Here is a 19,621-nt window from a genome sequence, read left to right on the forward strand (position 1 = left end):
GTTACTTCGAGAGTGGAAAAAATACGGTTCTTTCGAGTGCCAAGTGAATCGGATCTTGGAAAGGATCTACAATTCCCACCACAAAAGAACGTCATACTGTAATGAAAAAAAAGCAGAGGGAGTGAAGACGCTCTGTAGTTTGATTGGTCAATAGTTGCGGCGGGAGCCTGCCCAGCTGCAGTTGACAGCTGAAGCTGATTGGTCCGTAGCGATACGTCACAACAAGGCTATTGGTGGAGACGTAGAATAAATTGCTGACTTTAGCGCGCCGCATTCAAAGTTTCTCTGCACATCCTTTGTTAGCAACTACAAGAAGCATAGCATATTTTTATTTTAACTTTTATTTATTGTAATATTTTATTAAGTGTGTATTTAAATCAAAATGGACTTCTACGATTCGCCAGTTTGTCCAATCAGGTTACAAAACTCACCGAGGAAATCCCGAGGACAGATTCAGGTTCGTATCAGCTGGAGAAAACCTAAAATGTATCAAAAATTGAGTTAAAATCAGCTGTAGATGTAAAAAGGAATGGGAGCCTTTTCCTTAATTTAACAGTTACACAAATTTTCTTGTTTTTAGATTATATTTGGGCCGATGTTTTCAGGCAAAAGGTGAGTTAATCTTTTATAACTCTTAGCACAAAGTGTGTGATTTTTACGTTGCTTTAATTGATGTACTTGTTCAGTTTTATCCATCCGCAGTTTTCAAAATGAGAATGAAACATGATCTTTGCTTTGATTTCCGCTTAAACATCACCATCCCGCCAATTCTGCTTTGTTTACTCTACTCCCATTCATTCACATCCTTCTTGTGCAAAGCACACAATTGTTATGCTTTTACATTCAAATTGGCAAGTTTTTTAGGACTTAAAAAAGCTCTATATTTTATATTTTATTTATTTAGATTGCACTACATTCCAACAAATGTAATCTCCAGACACTTCAGTCCAAATTCAGTAAATTTTAAACTAGTACCATCATAGAATCACGTTCAGGTCTTGTTACTCACAGTAGAGTTATATTATTATTATATAGTTGAATCAAAAATAATTTAATAAATGCTTGTGCTGCATAATTATGTAAATGATTCCAATATGTCTTTGTTGACCAGTGTCTTGGTCACAGTATTAATGATTCTGCTTTTAATGAATAATTTTGCAGCACTGAACTGATGAGAAGAGTGCGCCGTTTCCAGGTGGCCCAGTACAAATGTTTGGTCATCAAATATGCCAAAGACATCCGGTATTCAGACTCAGGTGTGGCCACACATGACAAGTAAGCTTCTGTTTTTATTTTTATTTTGCAAATATTTTTTTTAAATCTATGAGCATAAAACTTGATACAATGAAGAATATGATATTTATTCTGCTCACAGCTAAAGGGGGGGGAAGAGAAAGAAAATATAACATTATAACGCAGTCGAGATTCAGCATGTTTGGTACCTTCTTTATGTACAACAATGCATGTATTATTATTATTATTGTCATGAAAAATGACAGCTTTATGCATAAAGTTTGAAGTTCAGGAATCAGTGGCTGCTGATGAAAATAGTTTGTCAGGAATAACTGAGCCTGAGCTGACCCCTGCTGGTGATATTCTTCAATCACAGCAGCTTGTCCTGTCATATGTCACTGACCACTAGATTAAAATGATTATGCCTAATAACAAATATTAAATTTGACAGTTATCAACACTCCATTATCACAGAACGGCTCGTCAATTAAAAGGAGAGAGAAACTGACTCGGCTTTTCCTGGCCAAAGTCGGTATCTGGTTTTCTTTGAGGTCTGACCTCAATGATCCAGTCGTAACTGCAGCCACCGTCTCCCCTAAGACGCGGTAGTTTTCCATCAAAACGAAAAAAATGAAAATGTTCTAACTTTTGTATACAAACATGTATGTTCATGACCTTCAAGTGATATCAATCCCTGGTGCATTTTTGTAAAGGATGACAAAACAAACAGAATAAACGGCATCAATTCATCCTTGTGTGGTCTGAACTTCACTATGACGCATTTACAAACAAAAGCAATCTTATTAAGATAAAACTACACACACCTTCCTATTTTTTCCATATGTACTGTTTGACCATATGTTAATTTTCTTTTGTAAACTTCATACATTTTAAGAAATTGCTTTGTTTTGTTCCGTAGTTACTGAATTCAAAAATTTAGCATTTAAAAATCAACTACTGCAGTTTTGTTTCAGAATGTTAAAGGCAGAAAATCCTCAAGTTTCCGTTTTATAATGAAACCTTTTTTTTGCTGAATCTTGCTGCCGTTTCAGAAACACCATGGAGGCCGTGCCTGCCACCTGTCTAGCAGACGTTCGCTCCGCCGCTCTGAAGGCCTGCGTGATTGGGATTGACGAAGGACAGTTTGTAAGTTTGTTTGCAAATAATCTCCTATAACCTTCAATCACCTTAATAAAAATCAACACCTCTGGGGAAGAAAGACCCCTTTGCATTTTGACAGACGACACAAAAGTGTAACTCTTTGTGGAAAGTAATCTACGTAAAACGGAAATGGCATTTCAGACAAAGAACAGCACACCGACAGTCAAACACAGTGGTGGTAGTGTGATGATCTGGGGCTCTGTTGCTGCTTCGGGACCTGGGCAACATTTTTGTTTTTATTCTCCTTTCATCAGCAACTTTAATCTCCAATTGCACATGGGTAACTCCACCACCGAATTACCTGGAAACAAAGAGTTAGGACTGGCCTAGTTAAAGTACACCTTCAGATCCAACTGAGATGCCGTGGCATGACTTCCGACGGCTCAAAACCCTCCAATGTTGCTGAAATAAACAAACTGTGCAAACCAGAGCGTGCCAGCTCTCCTGTGGAAAGTTGTGAAATCAACCAACGAGAAGTGAGTTAGTCATCATCTGGTGAATTGTGACATAAAACCACCAGGCGGAGACGAGCAAACAGGTGGGAGGAGAACTTGAAGACAAAATGGCGGAGAACAATGTTGAAAAGTCTGTAATGGCATTTAAATCATGTTGCGTCAACTTTGTCTTTAGCTGTTTTGAAACTGAAATCAAATCGTGACTTTTATCTACGCTGCCTCTTTCCTGGTTTTGGTCAGATATTTGTAATATAGGTCAGTTCATTTTTATTTATAATGCACCAAGTGAGAGCAAATATAATCTCAAGACAAACAAGTGAAATCCATTCACTGGAACGATCGACCATCTGCCGTTTCCGTCTTCATCTCGAAAAGAAAACATGGTAGATTTAAGAAGCACTGATCCAAAAGCACCTACTATGGGCAAAACTGGCTCGTTTTGCTGTATTTCTGTCGTAACGGTGATATTTGTCACGCAGTTTAAAAACGTTGAGCTTCATGTGAGTGAGACAAGCAACCCGTATCTGATCCGCTCCGTTTCCTGCATGCAGTTTCCAGACACCGTGGATTTTTGTGAAGAGATGGCCAATTCAGGGAAGACGGTCATCGTGGCCGCGTTGGACGGGACCTTCCAGAGGAAGGTGGGTGCTGACGCATGCTGGGCAGATGTCACAAAACGTCCCACACAATGAACTGTTTTAAGGCAGAATCCAAACAATCGGCCGCAACAGCAGATGAGCGAGTGTGCTCATTATACCACACACAATAGTGCCTTTCTTGTGATTGTAACGCTGTTAAGTCGCCATTCTTTTAGTGCTAGGTAATGTTTCTATGCTGTCTTTTGCGGTTTGTTTCTTCCTGCCTCTCTCAATTTTTTTCTTATTTGTATTAACAAAATAGCAATTATACATAAATAAAGATCAGACATGTTCCCACCTGCTTGGATGTCCAGATGTTTTTGGTTTTTACGACTTTATCAATCATTTCCTGTTCTTCTAGAGTTGGCGTGTTGACCACATTTCATTTCTTTGAAAATGCTACTAGGATGCCATCGCATTATATCCCAAAAACGGTTAAAACTTTGGGTAGTTACAGACATCACTTTCTCTATCTAAGGCTCAGTCCTGGAAAAGGACACAGTTAAACACACAACCACTGAGCGATTATGCTTTCTGCTTGATACATTAGCGAGAAAGCTAGCTTGTACCATTTCTTTCTTATATTTAGATGTTCTGCTTCTTCCTTTACAATTTTTCTCTCTCAAACCGAACGCTTGTTCTTCCAGCCTTTTGGAAACATCCTGAACCTGGTTCCTCTGGCAGAAAGTGTGGTGAAGCTCCACGCCGTCTGCATGCAGTGTTACAAAGAAGCCGCCTACACCAAGAGGCTCGGAGCAGAGCAGGAGGTGAGGAGACCAGACAAACGGACCGGATCGTTTTAGTCTAATGAGTTTTGGTCTAAATGGAGCAGATTGTACTGCATCTCATTATCAAATCCAACCGGATTTATTCCTCCTCTACAGGTGGAAGTGATCGGCGGTGCTGACAAGTACCAGGCGGTGTGCAGAAATTGCTACGGCGGTCTGGTGATGGACAAAGAGAACAGCTCCTCTATCAGGAATGAAACGCCGCTTCACGTCCCGATGGGAAAACTCGCCGACCCCAACGTTCCCCGGAAACTGTTCTCCCCTCTGCACCTCTGAGCAGGAAACATAAGACTTGATGCATCAATTTGAACAATCTGCTGTGTGTGACAAGTGTGTCCAATTTTCTTTCTTTTTCTTCTTTTGAGTTTTTTGATTTTGTGATGAATTAACGTAGCGACTCAATATTCTGAATTTGTTTGTGTGACGTTTTGGATACTTGAAAGACTTTAAGCACTTGATATCTTTGCATAATTTGTAAGAACTTACTATTTAATAAACTTGAGGTAACATTGGTACCTTTTTGTTCAATTCTGATATTTTTACTGCGGAAGTTGCCTCGTCGGATATAAAATCTTAAATTATCTTTAAGGAAAATGCACATTTTGCTCTCAAATTCAGAATACATCTGTTTTATTCTGTTTAAAGTCAGAAATTATATAATAAACTCAGAACTGACACTTTTATTGCTTTATGTCTAAGTATTTTTGACAGTAGCTGTAGGAACCTCAAACATGTTTTACTTCCGTTTGACCTCTTCACCCCAAGATGTGTAATCTAACTCCCCACCGCAGCAAAGTGAGGATAAAAATAAACAGTTTAAATCTTAGCGACCCACCGCACTGCAGTGAGCCGGTGGTTTGCAGTGAGCAGGGTCGAAAACTTCATGTCTGTGAAATAGAAACCGATTTTGACTTCCTCGTCTAACTGCTCTTAAGTTGCGCTCATCCTCCTTTACAGGGTATGGTTTTCATCGGTTCTGCATTTAAAGTCTGAGCTGCGTAATGTACTGTAGAAGAACATTACACAAAATTGGACATTTTTAACTTCATCTTAAAAATATAAAATACAGAATGTTCAACCTGATTTTCAAAATATAATTAGCTGGTACTTGCTGGTTAAATAGCTGGTGTAGCTAGCTGGTGTAGCTAGCCTGCAGCTAGCTGAGTGATAAGTGGCTCTACTTTAGTCTCCACGTTTGAGTTTTTACTCCATCGGACAGTATTGAGGTAAAGCATAATGACATTCTTTCAGTCAGCAGTGCGTGGCGACATGTGAAAACTGCTCCACACAACTGGAGAAAACTGTCACTTTCTCTGACATCTCAGGATTTTGTGCTGAGTTAGCCTGACCATTGTCTTCCGACGCAATTCTGCTCGATTCTACAGTGTATTATTTCATTTAACCTCTCTTCAGTGCTCCGCCTGGACTTTCTCTCCCATTGAAGTTGATTTCTCCGTAGAATTTCTATCAGGCAACATCATCATGATGTTTCTACGCTGTTTTACAATTGTCTGCCTGTAGCTTTAGCAATGGCAGCAGAGGAAGTGAACGAATCCGTTAAGTCCGTGTTGGTCACTCTTCCAAATATTGAATTGGCAACAACGGCCATCTTGTTTAGTTCGACATTTCTCTGAAGGATGGTTGTTTACAGCGCAGGCAATTTCCGGGTTAGCTTTCACAGCGTCGAACTGGCATACTACATACGTCACGGACAGTGATGGCATGAACCGATTACCGATTACTCCTTGAAAAGTAACTAATTGGATTACCGATTACTCCTTGAAAAAGTAACTTAAATTACTGATTACTTGATTTGGAAAGTAACTAAGTTGCATTAAAAGTAACTTTCTTGGTTACTTTCTGCAGCTGCTAAGAACAACGCTTCACCACCTGTGAAAATTACATAGAGCTTTGCCAATGTTTAATTGCAAGTTATTTTTATAATGGTAACATCAAATGTGTCTCCACTTATAAAGTTGAACTTAAAGGGACATTTTTTAATGGTTACAACAGTTAAAAAAAAACCCCAAAACAACATATATCCTAATTTATTGAATAAGATTGTAAGTTTTGGCATTGTTCTTAGCACTAAAAAAAGAAAAGGTCTTCCAGTAATAGGGTGCACCAGCACCCCCACCCCTGCTCCATCTTGTCCCCACCAACTTGCAACACAAAGTTACACCCTTGGAGGTTAGCCACCTAAACACTGTCCACGTCTCCAGGAAGCAATTGTTTCTCAATTTCTGAGATCCCACATCTTCTGCACGAAGCAAACATTAGGACAAGGAGCTGATTATTACCAGGCTAACATTGAATACACAACCAGAGGAAACTAAAACATGCTATGTCGATGTTTTTCCATTCACTAACCAATTCTTTATTATTTTAAAGCAAGAATCAAACGGGGTGCACATTATTTACACACATTTCAGAGCTCATTCGCTACAATTATTCAGTAAATCACAAATCCTTGGCCACATTATTCACGGCACTTTTTCTGGGGGAAAAAAAAAACAAAACAAAAGCAAGCCGTTTAAAGTGAGAAATTTAAAAGAAAAACTGCTTTAGATGTCACAGATCCAAGAACTAGATTTTCAGCATTTGACACAGCTGTTACAACTCAAAAACATGACCACAAGATTTAATCACATTTTAAACTCTTCGGTTCCCAAAGCAGCTTAGGAGTTGCGATCCTCCCACAACCTACAACCCCAGAACTCGAGTACGCTATCTTAGCAAGATTTAATGGGATGTATGAAAACCTCTGCAGGCTGTAAGTGGTTTTTAAACCAGAGGAACTCTCCTGGATCTGTTGTCTTTGACCACCAGAATGAAGTTGCAAGGCAATTCTCAGTACAAACGAAGTCTGCTCTTCCTTTTTCTCTGAACCATTTATGCACATTTTGTATGAAAAATGACAGACGTCACTTCACCGTTTTCACAGACGACTCAAGGAAAACATAATCTATTCACAGGTCTAAATTCAGCTTACACAACGAACCAAAACTGGTCTCTGATCTGCACCCGAAAGAACTGGCGAACAAATTAACTGGAAGCTGAAGAGAGCAGGTTTTTTGTGAAGCCTGTTAACTGAAGAAACCCCTCACGTCTCAGAAAACTAAAAATGTCAGTGTTTAACCAAGGAAGGGTGCCGTTGCTCTGTTTTTGGGCGGTGGAGGAAGAAATGCTGCACAAGAGAGAGAAGAAGAAAACATTCAGTGGACAGACTCGTTCAATAAGGGCCAAGCTCCTCCCTCTCCATCAGAACGTTAGCTGCAAGTTCAAAGGTCAGTTCAACACATGTAAACCTTTTCAAACCAACACACGTCTGTTACAGTTAGTACAGTCAGTCTGGTGGAAATGCTCAATCGTTATGGCTTTGATGAGTTTAAGCAGTTAAAGAACGGAAAACCTTTTCTGATTACTTATCACAGGATTTGTGTTACTTTTACAGAATCCATGGTTATAAAATACAACTTAAATTAGGTTGGGGGTTTTTTCTCCACAAACCTTTTGGTAAATTATATTACTATAGCTTTCTGAGCCATTTAAAGAAACAGAAAAAAAATCCCGAAAATCAAAACAACATGGCACATGACCGTCCTGTCTTCAGAATAAAGAGAAACACACGTTTGGCCTCCTCCACACTGATTGTTGCTCCTCTGCAGGATTGTTTTCACTGCCAACGCCCTGCAGGTTCAGCTGGTCTGAGGTAAATGTTGCTTTTGCACACAGGCCAAAGGTCACATTGCTCAAGCCTCTTTCAGTGTCTTCAGATCTGATCTCAGGCCCGATGGCGTAAACAGCGTTGGCTCGTCATCTCCAGCCGGCCACCGTGAGGCTCGCGTCCCCCCGGACACTTTGAACAGTGTGTTGACTTGAATGTAAAAGCGCATCGATACGATAGAGCTCTGTCGCTCAGCAGCGCCCCGTCATCCGTGAAGACCCCTCCCAACACCCCTCCTCTGCGTCAGTATTTGGGCGGCAGGTAGCTGGTGTCGCTCTGCGGCGGGAGGTTTGAGGTGAAGGGGGGCTGCTTCTGGGATTCAGGCACGTTGCCGGGGTAGGTGTAGGTGGTGGGGGTGTAGGTGGTGGGAGCGTAGGTGGGGGGGTACGGGGTGTGGATTTCCGGGGCTGGATCTGTGTAGGTGGGAATGCTGACGTCGTCCACGCCCCGGCGGAAACGGCCCAGGGCGAAGTAGGTCAGGATTCCCTGCAGGAGGAGAGGATGATTAGTGAGTCATCTAGTTATTTTCCAGCAATAAGTCAAAGACGGTTAACAATGTAACCGTTCAGGATTTAATGCAGATGAAAGCTTGGAAAGATGCTTGTAAGAGCGGAAAACGTTAGCCCATTGAGCTAAATGTGACTCTGCAAGCGCTGGTGTCACATATAAGGCGATATCTCACACCAGCATGTTTCTTTTTTTATTTTTTTAAAGGTTTTATTGGCTCTAGTGGCCTTTATTTGATAGTTAATTGACAGGAAAGTGGGTAATGAGAGGAGGGGGAAGACATGCGGAAAAGGTCGCCAGGCTGGGAATCGAACCTGTGACGGCCGCGTCGAGGACTAAGGCCTCCTTATGTGGGTTGTGCTTAACCCCTGCCCCACCACAGCATGTTTCAACTCATCTGTAAAATCCTGTGAAAGCTGATATATTCGCAGCTTCCTGTTCGTCTGGAGGAAACCAGCAGGTCTCGTTGTCCCAGATATCACACAACTCTGGTGACATCATTCAGTCAAACTCACTCAAGTCCCTGAAAGTTTCTCCCCGTTATGCAACACATTTTTAGACCATGTTGTTCAAAGGAGACGTCCATAGAAATGGATGTTCTTGAATTACAGTTTGGCGCATGTTTTCATAAATGTACATCAATAGCGCCAATTTATTTAATAGAGGCACAGGAAGTAAATGCAGAATATGGGTCTCAGACCAGTTTAGGTCAATCCCAATTCACTGCTCACTGGCAGGGCAGTCTGATTCAACTAGCAGTAATATTTTTTGGACACAATTTAAATGATAGACAATGAGTTAGTAGTAAAATATTTTCTCAGTCAATATTAAGGGGCACCAGAGTTTGGATCACAGCAGCTAGCCATCGGGGGACATCCAGCTAAAGGTCACGGTTCCATTTTGTTTACACAACTGTACCACAACCAGTGTACTTTATTTTGACTGGGTTTGAACCTGTGTTTCCCATTACAACCCATGTTTTTTTTTCCATTATTAACAATGACACGACTGTTTTGGCTGCCGCAGATTCTCATCTAATCTGTATTATGTAATAACCTGCTGCCCATTTGCTTCTCCTGCTCAGCAAAGAGCTGTCGTTTCCTTTTATAAAGCATAGCAAGATGTTCATAGAGCAGGAGAAAACAACCTTTTCTGTATCCTTACTCTGCACAGAATTAATTTGACCAGCAATGAAATTAGCGAGGAAACAATCAAAACAAATAGTAAGCATGCTAGCATTAGATTAGCAGTTCAGCAAACTGGTCCGCGTTAAACTTGAATCAGCAGGAACGTGTGCCTGATAACAGACACATTTATGGATGTAAATACAGACAAAGTGATAATTTTGTTTCCCAATTGATAATTAAACTATTAGTAATCACAATACATTTCACTAAAGTAAACAAACACATGAAATCTTACTATTTCCTGAGAACTCTGAAAGGGCTGGAAATTAAATCTTGTGTTTTGTGTCTCAGACTCGGCTCTCAGCAGCACGAGGAAGTCAGACAATGTTGACTTTGAACGCGGTTATCACACTACAGAGACTTCTTGTTTTTCAAACCCGTCTGCTTAGCTTTCAGAGGGAGAGTTTTGCCTCATTAAACCGGAGACCTGCTACATGCAATGAGATATTCTCAAAGAGGAGAGAAAGGCCACAGCAGATAAATCATCATTGAATTCAAGACTTTAAATAAGCAACAATTTCACATGCGTTTGTTTTATACCAACTGGTTTAAAAAAGGTTAGATATTTTGTTTTTCTTTACAAGGTAAGATATTTTCAAGACCTGAAAAAAGTTGAGCCATTGTTTCTCAACAGGTTAGAGAAGTAAAAAAAGCTTCCAAAAATATCCAGAGGTAGCCTGGATTTCAACATACCTTATATGTTTTTGTTTTTTTTGTTTTTTACTAACAGAGGAAGTTCAACACCATTGTTAGCCTCCACAGGAGCGACCAATGAGGTCATAAAGAGGCAATAGCAGAGCAGCTAAACCTCACAACACAACTCGTCTATCAGGAGAGAAGTGAAACAAGGATGTGGAGAAGGAGAGAAAACTGCTAGCTAACACAAATGTTACAGCTAACGTAGGGTTTAATCACACAGAACAGACTCAGGACCTTTCGTTTGGAAAGAGCTTTGACAGAAATGACCAAAACTTGAGCTTTTTCTGAGTAAAATGGAGCAAGAACTTCTTTCAAATCCAATCATTATTCAGTCAGCGAACACAGCATCCCAAAGCACTGCCAGGTGACCAAACAACAGCAGCCTTCAATAATACGGTGCAAATAGGACTAGTTGTTATAAGTATTAAAATATAGTCAAACTAACCACAACTAACAAGACTTGTAATAAGAAGCCCAAAATTGGTATAGCAGTTTTTCCTGCGTTATCTCTGAGTGTTCAACCTCTGTTTGTTGCAGAAAATGCTGGACTTGGAAATGCTGGCTTTATTTTGGAAACCTTTCTTGGAGAGACATATGGAAGCTACTGATGCTAACCTTGCTAACCACTAATAAAGGTTGTAAGAGGTGGTATAAATGCCAACTATTTAATCAGTTTGTCAAACTGGTAAGATTAAAATGAATAAAACAGCCATGGCTAGAAATATATTTTAAATTGTATTTTATATATTGCTGTGGTTTAGGTCTTTAAGAACAAATTCGCGACACAATTTGGAGTGTTGGGTGTGTCTCTATTCAGAACAAAATGTCTCAGCAGTTACTAAACAATATATAAATATAAATTCATTCACATATAATTACCTGGTCAGAATTTTTCATCAGCTTTCTAACGAGGTTAATTGGTAGTCATGAATGTAATTGACTCAGAGAGGTTTTCTTGCTCATAAACAACCACCGTCAACCAATCCGCTCACAGTAAAATGTTTGTGGGAACCAAGCCTGAGAATACGTCAAGAAAGCAAACACAGTGGCCTTTGTGCTTACCCATGTGGCGATGGAAAAGAACGAGAAGGCAATGGTGGCGCGCGCAGCGTCCTCGGGGATCGCCCTGACATCATGAGTGCGAGACCACTGACTGGCCAAAAGGCAGAAACACACAAGCCACAGGAAGGTCCACGCGCCTGGAAAACATGGAGACAGCATTTCAAAAACAGTCACTTGCTTTTTAAAGTTAAAACTCTCACATAAAGAGCAAGCAAGCTTGACATTTACTTGGAAACAACAACTAAAAGTGTATCCATCTGCTCAGCTGAGCACAAGCTGTTGGTTCTTCCTCAAACTAACACGTCTTTGTTTGCTTGAAGAATGGCCAATTGTGAAGTGTGTTGTGTGCGGCTGATAAGCGTGCATTTCATCAGAATCTGCCGGGTCATCCTCCCGCCGCTCCACCCTGCTTCTCAGTAAGTACAGAGTTAAGCACGGAAAAACTCGCTAATATATTCAGGAGATGATGATGATGCCAGGAGATTGAGCTTCACAGAGGAGTAACACAATTAGATTAATTAATTATTGACATGGAGGTAAAACTACAGCTGGTTACTGACTGCCATCCCCCAGATTTTTATTGTTATTGTTATTATTATTATTATTATTATTATTATTATTATTATTATTATTATTATTATTATTATTATTATTTGTATCCAAATATATTGAAGTAGTTTGATGAATGAATCAGAGGCAAATAATAATTGAAGAAAAAAACATCTAAAATGTAATTTAACATTCACTTCAAGTTAACTGCATGTGATTTTCTGGAGATTTTAATTTTACACCCTGTTCCCACCGTCTCCGTTTTTGATCCCTGATCAATCCAGTTGACTTTATGGAATATGACAAATTATTATTCCTGGTCAAATCTAGATAACTTTGAGAAATATCCTACTGGAGCATGTTAATTAATAGAGTCATATATCCACATTTCCTATCAAAAGACTGAAGGCAGATAATAAAAGGATACTTAAATCATCTGCTGACAAAGCCAAAGCAAAATATCTCCTAAAGTGGGTAAAACACAAAATATCTATGTGCAGATAGATTTCATTACTAAAAAAGTCAACATAAAAAAATGAAAAACAGCAACAACAAAAAACAAAGCTGCAAAAAGGTCAAAGTATAATTACAATGTTTTGTGCATTATTGAGTGCGAATGTTCACACACGCTCTCTATATTATACAAGGACTCAGTCTCATCGCCCACTTTCAGGAAGGGACAAAAATCCCAATATAACAAAAATACAAATAAAGTTACAATGATGTAGATTCTCAGGAATACATGACCTTTTTTTCTGTTTTGCTTCAAAGTGTGATTGTTGTTTTCCTGTTTCTTTCTTGTTTAGCGTTAAGTCAAGGACTGTGATTGGTTGGCTGACTCATTGATTGACATAGATATCAATGCTGTTGGTCGGCTCGGTTGCCAAGCAGCAGGCCAGGTCTTTATGTGAGGGTTGACCTGATTAGAGCCGATGACGAGCAGAGAGGGAGGAGTTTTCCTCTTATAAATAGAGGGCAAAATGTTGACCAACCTCCTCTCGTGGCCCACTTTTACATGGCCACTTTATTAGGTACACATCTTCAAACGTGAAGGCGAAATCAGGAGGACGAACTGGCTCTGATTGTGGCGTGGTTCGTGGTGCGAGGCGGCCTGGTGTGAGAATTTAATAACATTTGTTGAGTATAGCGAGAATGGTCCGAAAAGACAAATCACCCAGTCAGCAGTAGCCGTGTTTGTGTTGATCTCTGAGCAGTTAAAGAAAATATAAAAGGCAACAAAAGCTCAAATAGCCATTTGTTGGAACCAGGGTAAGAAGACGTGCTGCAGCATTCAGACGGTAGTGTCAACAGGAGTAAAGTATAGATATTCATCCTGTCTTTCAGCAACCGTTCAGGCTGGGGGAGGTATAATGGTCGGGGGTTGGGGGGATCTTTTCTTGGGACACTTTAGATCCTCTAATACCAGGTCAGCATCATATAAAATTGCATCTGATATAGTATTGCATCTGATAACCTCTATCCCTGTATGACCACAGCGTACCGCTCATCTGATGGGACAGCGAGTTCACTGAACTCCAGTTACCTTCTAAGTTACCAGATCTTGATCCAACAGAGCAGCTTCACCAACAAAAGAGGGTCCAACCCCATAATAGGTAGATGAATCTAATAAAGTGACCAGTTAGTTGAAAATCCAACAGGTTCAACAGCAGCTTTCGTTATTTCAAATTCACAGCCGTGGTGCGAACGAATCGAGCATAAGGTTGAGGTCAGGGGACGCGGCTCACCCCAGACTGCTGGATGTAGAGTTTGTACCAACTGCATCGTTTTTATAAAATTTACAAACAGATCCTCTTACACCTACATGTAAGCCATATAATGGAAATCAACTTATTGGATTAACAATTGGGCTAAAAACTAGAGAGGATGGGAACAAAAACAACAACAACAACAAAAAAAACAACTACTGATTGGTGCAGCTGTTGTATGTAACAAAGTCCACCACTCACCTGAGAATCCAAGGTCCGCCATGACAGTGTACTTCCTGTCCTGGGCGTTGCTCATAAAGGGAACGTAAACATCCAGCATGAGAAAGGCCACGCAGGCCAGGAAGGCGATCACCCCGACTCCCACGGCATACTGACACGCCGAGTCGCTCTGGTTGAAGATGCACTTTGCCTGGGAGCTGCTAGGAGAGTTGACGTACCCCTCCGTGGTGATGCAGGCAAACACCACCAGGGCAAACACCTTCAGAAGAGAAGAGAAGAAAAGAGGTCGCCGTTATAAAAATACTGTCTATATTAAACATAAAATACATTTGTTTTTGAGCTCTAACACTTTAAAGCTGGCCTCTCTGCTGCTCTTTCTGACACTCCACCTCCAGCAGGTCATCACAGCGTTCCTCCATCCTGCTGCTTACAACCATTCTTAGGAACGTTTGACAGAAATAATGAGCTCAGCCGCCGCACAGTTCCACCGGCTGTGTGCTAATTGCTGCTGCCGCTAGTCGGGAGGAGTTTTGTGGAAATTGTGAAACCAAGCGTTGCTGCACCTCTGAATGGTTGCCATGGGAAATTCAAGGATTTTCTCAAAGATGCATGAAAGAATCAAAGCAGCAGCACTCTGTTTATGTTTTCGATTAGGGGAATAACATCATAACATGATATAAAGCTAAAATAAAAGGTCAATTTACACCGTATTTTAGCCTTGAGGCAGTCATTTGGTTCACTTTATTAAAGTACTAAAGCAAATGTCTAAAAAACTGAATTCAACCTAATTTCTATGCAAAAGAATGAGGAATTTGCTTGGCTTTCATATTTCATAATTTTTTTAGATAACGGGAGGCAGAACTATGAAAGCATCTTGTATTTGCTTTCCACAGTCAGGTAACAAGATTAAACTGCGTCACAAACAGCCCCGTTTCTCACTGTCGACACTTTAAATGCCCCTCCCGCCGCCCTCCCGCCCCGTCCTTGCGGTCAGCCACTATCCGCTCTGATTACTCGCTGCACCATGTGACCTCATTTTGGGTGCAGCTGCTTGCCATGTGATTCCTGAGATGCCACCAGCTCCCTCCACAACACTCATAATGGGAGCGGAGAGGGGAGGAGAATGTGGCAGGAGCTGAAAAATGGAGGTTCAGAGTTTGTGATTCTTTCATGGTAACAGTCTGTGTTGTATATTTGTATTTTGTTTCCACCTTATTTTTTGCTCTCTTGTTCTTATTGTTGTTTATCGTGTTTCACTTTATTGAATGGTGGCACGTTGGAAAATGTCTGTGTTTTTATGCCCTGAGGACTTCCCTCAGTGTATTAGAAGCCTGGCGGCCCACCAGGCTTTACTTCAGCTCCCACCAGGCTTGACATTGTTAGTTTATCTTAGTTATTTTTTATTACTGCCTTTTTGAAGACTTTATAGTTGGTGTTTAGGCATTAGTCTTCCAGTTTTCAAATAATGCATAAATATCAAGTGATATTTTCAAATTTCCTGTCCTGTGATATTTTCAAACTTTAAACATTTTTTAACTCAAAAACATGACGGGCTGCTGGATGACGACTGCCCTAGCGCCCTAACCACTGGGCTTAGCAAGTTTTCTGGGGGAAACCCAGTCCTATATAAATAAGTTTATATATATATATGCTTTCTTTAAAGTCATTTTAACTAATGACTTTACACAGAGCATAATCTCTATGTTATGATTTTAGCAGAAACATGGTTGGATGAAAACAGTGATCAATATCCAATATCTAATATCAAACATGCAACACACAATCGAGGACAAACGCTGGACTTATCAGTAAGGGTGTTGATATTTCATTGATCTCTGTAATTGATGTCTAATCCACATGGAGAACTACTCTAGTTAGAAGAGAAAGAAGCAATTGTCGAAAGGTTAAACAAAGATGGCTGGAAACTCTTGAAAGAAAGGATGAACACGTGTCACTTAACCCTGAAGAATGCAAGAGAATCGTTCTTCTTTGAAATCATTAACATATTGACCCTGCTTGTGTCTTGTTTGCCATAGTTGAGTGACTAACAAACCCTCCTGTGACTGCATTGAATTCGCTTCTTACAGAGAAAATTCTGAAAATCAGAGGGTTAATCATCATTATCCAGCCCGTTACTAATGTAATATTAAATCAATATCAATCTGGAGACAATACTGTTCTACCAACTCAACCCCCCAAAAAACTAGAAGGAATTATAACTCAATTAAGCTGCTCTTCTTGCTGTCCTGATATCATACCCACAACGTTTCTAAAGAAAGGCCAGCCTGTCATAAACTCATCCCTCTCATCAGGTGTTTTAAAACAGCAGCTATTAAGCCTTTGATAAAAACAAACAAACAAACAATCTGGACAAATCACTACTGCAGAATTACAGGCAAATCTCCAACCTGCCACCCATCACCACAATCACTGAAAAAGTTGTTTTAATAGTTAAATAGCTTCCTAATAATGACAAACCACTTCGATGTCTGAGTCCAGTTTCCGTGGTTACCACAGTACTGGGGCCGCCCTCGACAAAGTGTTCAATCCACATAAATACAGACTGTGGAAGAACCACAGCGCTAGTTCTGTTGGGCTTAACGGGATGCAGTGGTAGGAGTTTGACCTGTAACCCGGTGGGTTGCAGGTTCAAATCCCCACTCCATCTTTCATCGTTGTGTTCATGGGCGAGGCACTTCATCGGCCTTCTGAGTCTCTGTTGCCCGATTATTACAATTATAAAGTACTGATCAGGCCCCAAAATGTGGATGACGCATGAAGACAATTACAAAGTTGGTCTTCTCTCACCTGAAGAACATTTTCAAGATTAAATGTCTCAGCTAGAGAAGTCTAGAGAAACTCCTCCATGTGTTTTGTTTCTCTGGTGCTTTGTTTAGTTGCATTGATTACTGCAATACCTGCGACAGACTGGCGACCTGTCCAAGGTGAACCCCGCCTCTCGCCCGGGACGCAGCTGGAAATGGGCACCAGCAACCCTCCCGACCCCATTAGGGAAGAAGGGTGTAAAGAAAATGGATGGATGGATGGATGGATTACTGCAATACTGTCTTTACAGGTCTGATTTGAAAGGAAAAAAATAAAATAAAATAAAAATCAGACAGCTGATCCAGAACGCTGCTGCGAATCTTCTTACTAAAACCAGGAAGCTAGAGCAAACCACCCCATTTTTAAAGTCCATACACTGGCTCCCTGTAGCTCAGAGAAGTAACGATTCTAACTTTTAAACATCTACAAAAGGTAAACTATGCTTTCATAAACTGTCCAGAACATTAGCAGTTGACCTTTGCAGGTTTTCTTCATTTCAGACCATAATAGTCATCACAATCCAGTGGCTACAATGCACCATATGGTGACTTCTCTTAATCCTAGACTAGCTAAAGCACATCATGGGACCCGGAGGTATGTTTCCAGAAAACAAAAAACAAAAACAAGATTAAAGTTAGGTTTAAGTCACCAGATATAGGAATTGCAGATGAGTTGTACACAGCCGCAGCAAGCATGCACTGCATTTACCCAGGGAGAGCAGTAGCTGACCAGGAGTAACAGGAAAGGGTCAGCAGGTGGGGGGAGGTATCACCTTACCTGCCCGTTCAGAGCCCCCATTTTCCACCAACACTCATCATCTCCCTCACACACACTGTGTTTCACATAAACAACGATGGCAGCCAAGGGCATGTTCTGTTCTCAGCCCTCATCTGACAGCCTGAATGCAGAACTTTATCTGCAGCAAAATAAATGTTTTGACTCCTCTGAATCTGGAGGGTTTCATTTCTCAGGAGTATCTCAGTTAGACAAAGAGAGTTTGGAAGGTTTTATTTCACCAGGAAGCTACTTCAGGACAGAGGGACGGAAACCGTCACAGTCTGAGTCGGACCCAAGCAGGCGAAGCCTGAGACGCTGTGGTTTTAGAGGCCTCAAAATTGTGCAAATGATTGTTTTAGTAACTGATTAATCTAATTATTTTGACGATTAAGCTGATAAAAATGTAGAATATGTATGTTTTTATGTAATTTAACTTCTTAAGCCCTTTTTATCCAATAGTACAAATACACTAAATAAATGATTCAATTCCTTTTTTAAGTAAGGAAAACATAACACATAGCATTCTTTTAATAAACTTGAACTAGGTGAAGATAAACTAGAGCACTTGAGGAGGTTTGGCTTAAATATATTTACAAACAAAGATGTTTTTATCCTAAATGCAAACGTATATATTTGTAGTACAGTTCTGGCTTAATTAATGCTGTGAAAACACCTCTCCCCCTCAGTTAACGATTAATCGATTAATCAGTTTCTAAATTTGTTGACGGTTCTTTCAATAATCGATTATTCTTATTAATTGTTTCAGTCATAATCACAACTGCTGGCAACAGTGATGTCACAGTCACTCCTTTAACCTAACCTTTGACCCCTGGGCACAGACAGAGAGCTTGAACTGCATCCTCCACATCTCCTACTGTGCGTTTGGTCAGTTTCAGTGACTGTGTTACTCCATTTAGGTTAACATAGTTAGTCACATTTTAAATAAAAAAAGAGATCACAATCTAACCACCCTGAAGATCATGCTACCAAAACTGGCTCTAGCCCTCCTGAACTAGGCCCTGCTTACAGTAAATATTACTGTTTCACGAGACACAAGAATACAAATTTATATTTAATAAAATTACCTAGCAACAGGTGATCACACCAGCACATTCCCTCAGCATGAGTTGCCATAATTTCTCCTCATAACCACCTCAACGTGTAACTATAGTCGTTTTCATATATTGCACAACATGGAAGTAGGACAGAGTTAAGGTCAGAGACTAACAGCAGCATTCAGACGCTCAGTTCATCCCGGAAGTGAAAATCTAGATGACGTTTGTCTGCCTTTTGTCTTGAGTGTTGATCTGTCAACTACAAAAAACAAAAAAAAAACAAAAAAAAACACGACGCCTGCTGGAGACGCACCATGAAGAACCGGTTTTAACTCTCCAGCTCATTTATTTATTTAAACCCAGAGTCCACCTGTTTACATATTAGGTTAAAATATCCACCGACTCTGTTTAAGTCTGAGCTCCTCCAGCCTCTCACTCACCCAGCTGAGGACCCGCACGATCGTTTGCGGCTGTCGGACGAACTTGTAGAAGTCAAAGCCCACTCCAGCCAGCGCGACTCCGTATGCGCTTGCACCTCCGGTCTCCGCCATGCCTGACCCTGGGAGTGGAGCCAATCCCCCGGACAAGTGAAGACAGCCTGTGGGCTAGATGAACCAAAGCTAAAAAGTGCTGCCACCTCCTGAGAGCGTTTCCCTGAAGTGACAGCCGCACCAGGAGGAGGAGAGCGGCGCGCAGAGGGGCGGAGCTGCCGGGGAGCCGTCCGCCTGAAGGACCGACCGTCAGTGTTGATTGTTCACAAATACGTTGCTTTCTTCTTCTTTTTTTTAATCCTTACACCAGAATTACAGTAAACTTTGGCCAGCTTGACTTCCGCCCTCCTATTTTTCCTGCTGCACAGCTCAGCTTTAATATGTAAAGAAAACTGCTTAGTTTTTCTTCAGGACTTTTTTCAAACAATCTAGTGAGTTGGTTTGAAAAATATCGGGGGGAAAAAAGAACAAAGAATTTAATTTGAAAGCAATAAAAAAATAAAAAATAAAAAACATTTAA

General features: G+C 40.6%; 2 protein-coding genes across 2 annotated transcripts; one reads left to right on the forward strand and one right to left on the reverse strand.

Annotated features, from left to right (window-relative positions):
- Positions 1-239: 239 nt before the first annotated feature.
- On the forward strand, positions 240-4,790 carry tk1 (thymidine kinase 1, soluble). Its single transcript, XM_044114266.1, has 7 exons — positions 240-457; positions 581-612; positions 1,162-1,275; positions 2,286-2,379; positions 3,401-3,490; positions 4,135-4,254; positions 4,372-4,790. The coding sequence occupies exons 1-7, from the start codon at positions 383-385 to the stop codon at positions 4,549-4,551; spliced, it is 705 nt and encodes a 234-aa protein (XP_043970201.1). The 5' UTR covers positions 240-382; the 3' UTR covers positions 4,552-4,790.
- A 1,836-nt stretch (positions 4,791-6,626) lies between these two features.
- Positions 6,627-19,338, reverse strand: syngr2b (synaptogyrin 2b). The gene is made up of 4 exons (XM_044114268.1): positions 19,051-19,338; positions 13,974-14,211; positions 11,458-11,594; positions 6,627-8,488 (listed from the first exon to the last, which is right to left on the reverse strand). Exons 1-4 carry the CDS (start codon positions 19,159-19,161, stop codon positions 8,246-8,248), a joined length of 729 nt encoding a protein of 242 aa, XP_043970203.1. The 5' UTR covers positions 19,162-19,338; the 3' UTR covers positions 6,627-8,245.
- Positions 19,339-19,621: the final 283 nt, after the last annotated feature.

This window comes from Gambusia affinis, linkage group LG04 (assembly GCF_019740435.1).
Source record: "Gambusia affinis linkage group LG04, SWU_Gaff_1.0, whole genome shotgun sequence".
Classification (NCBI taxonomy): Eukaryota; Metazoa; Chordata; class Actinopteri; order Cyprinodontiformes; family Poeciliidae; genus Gambusia; species Gambusia affinis.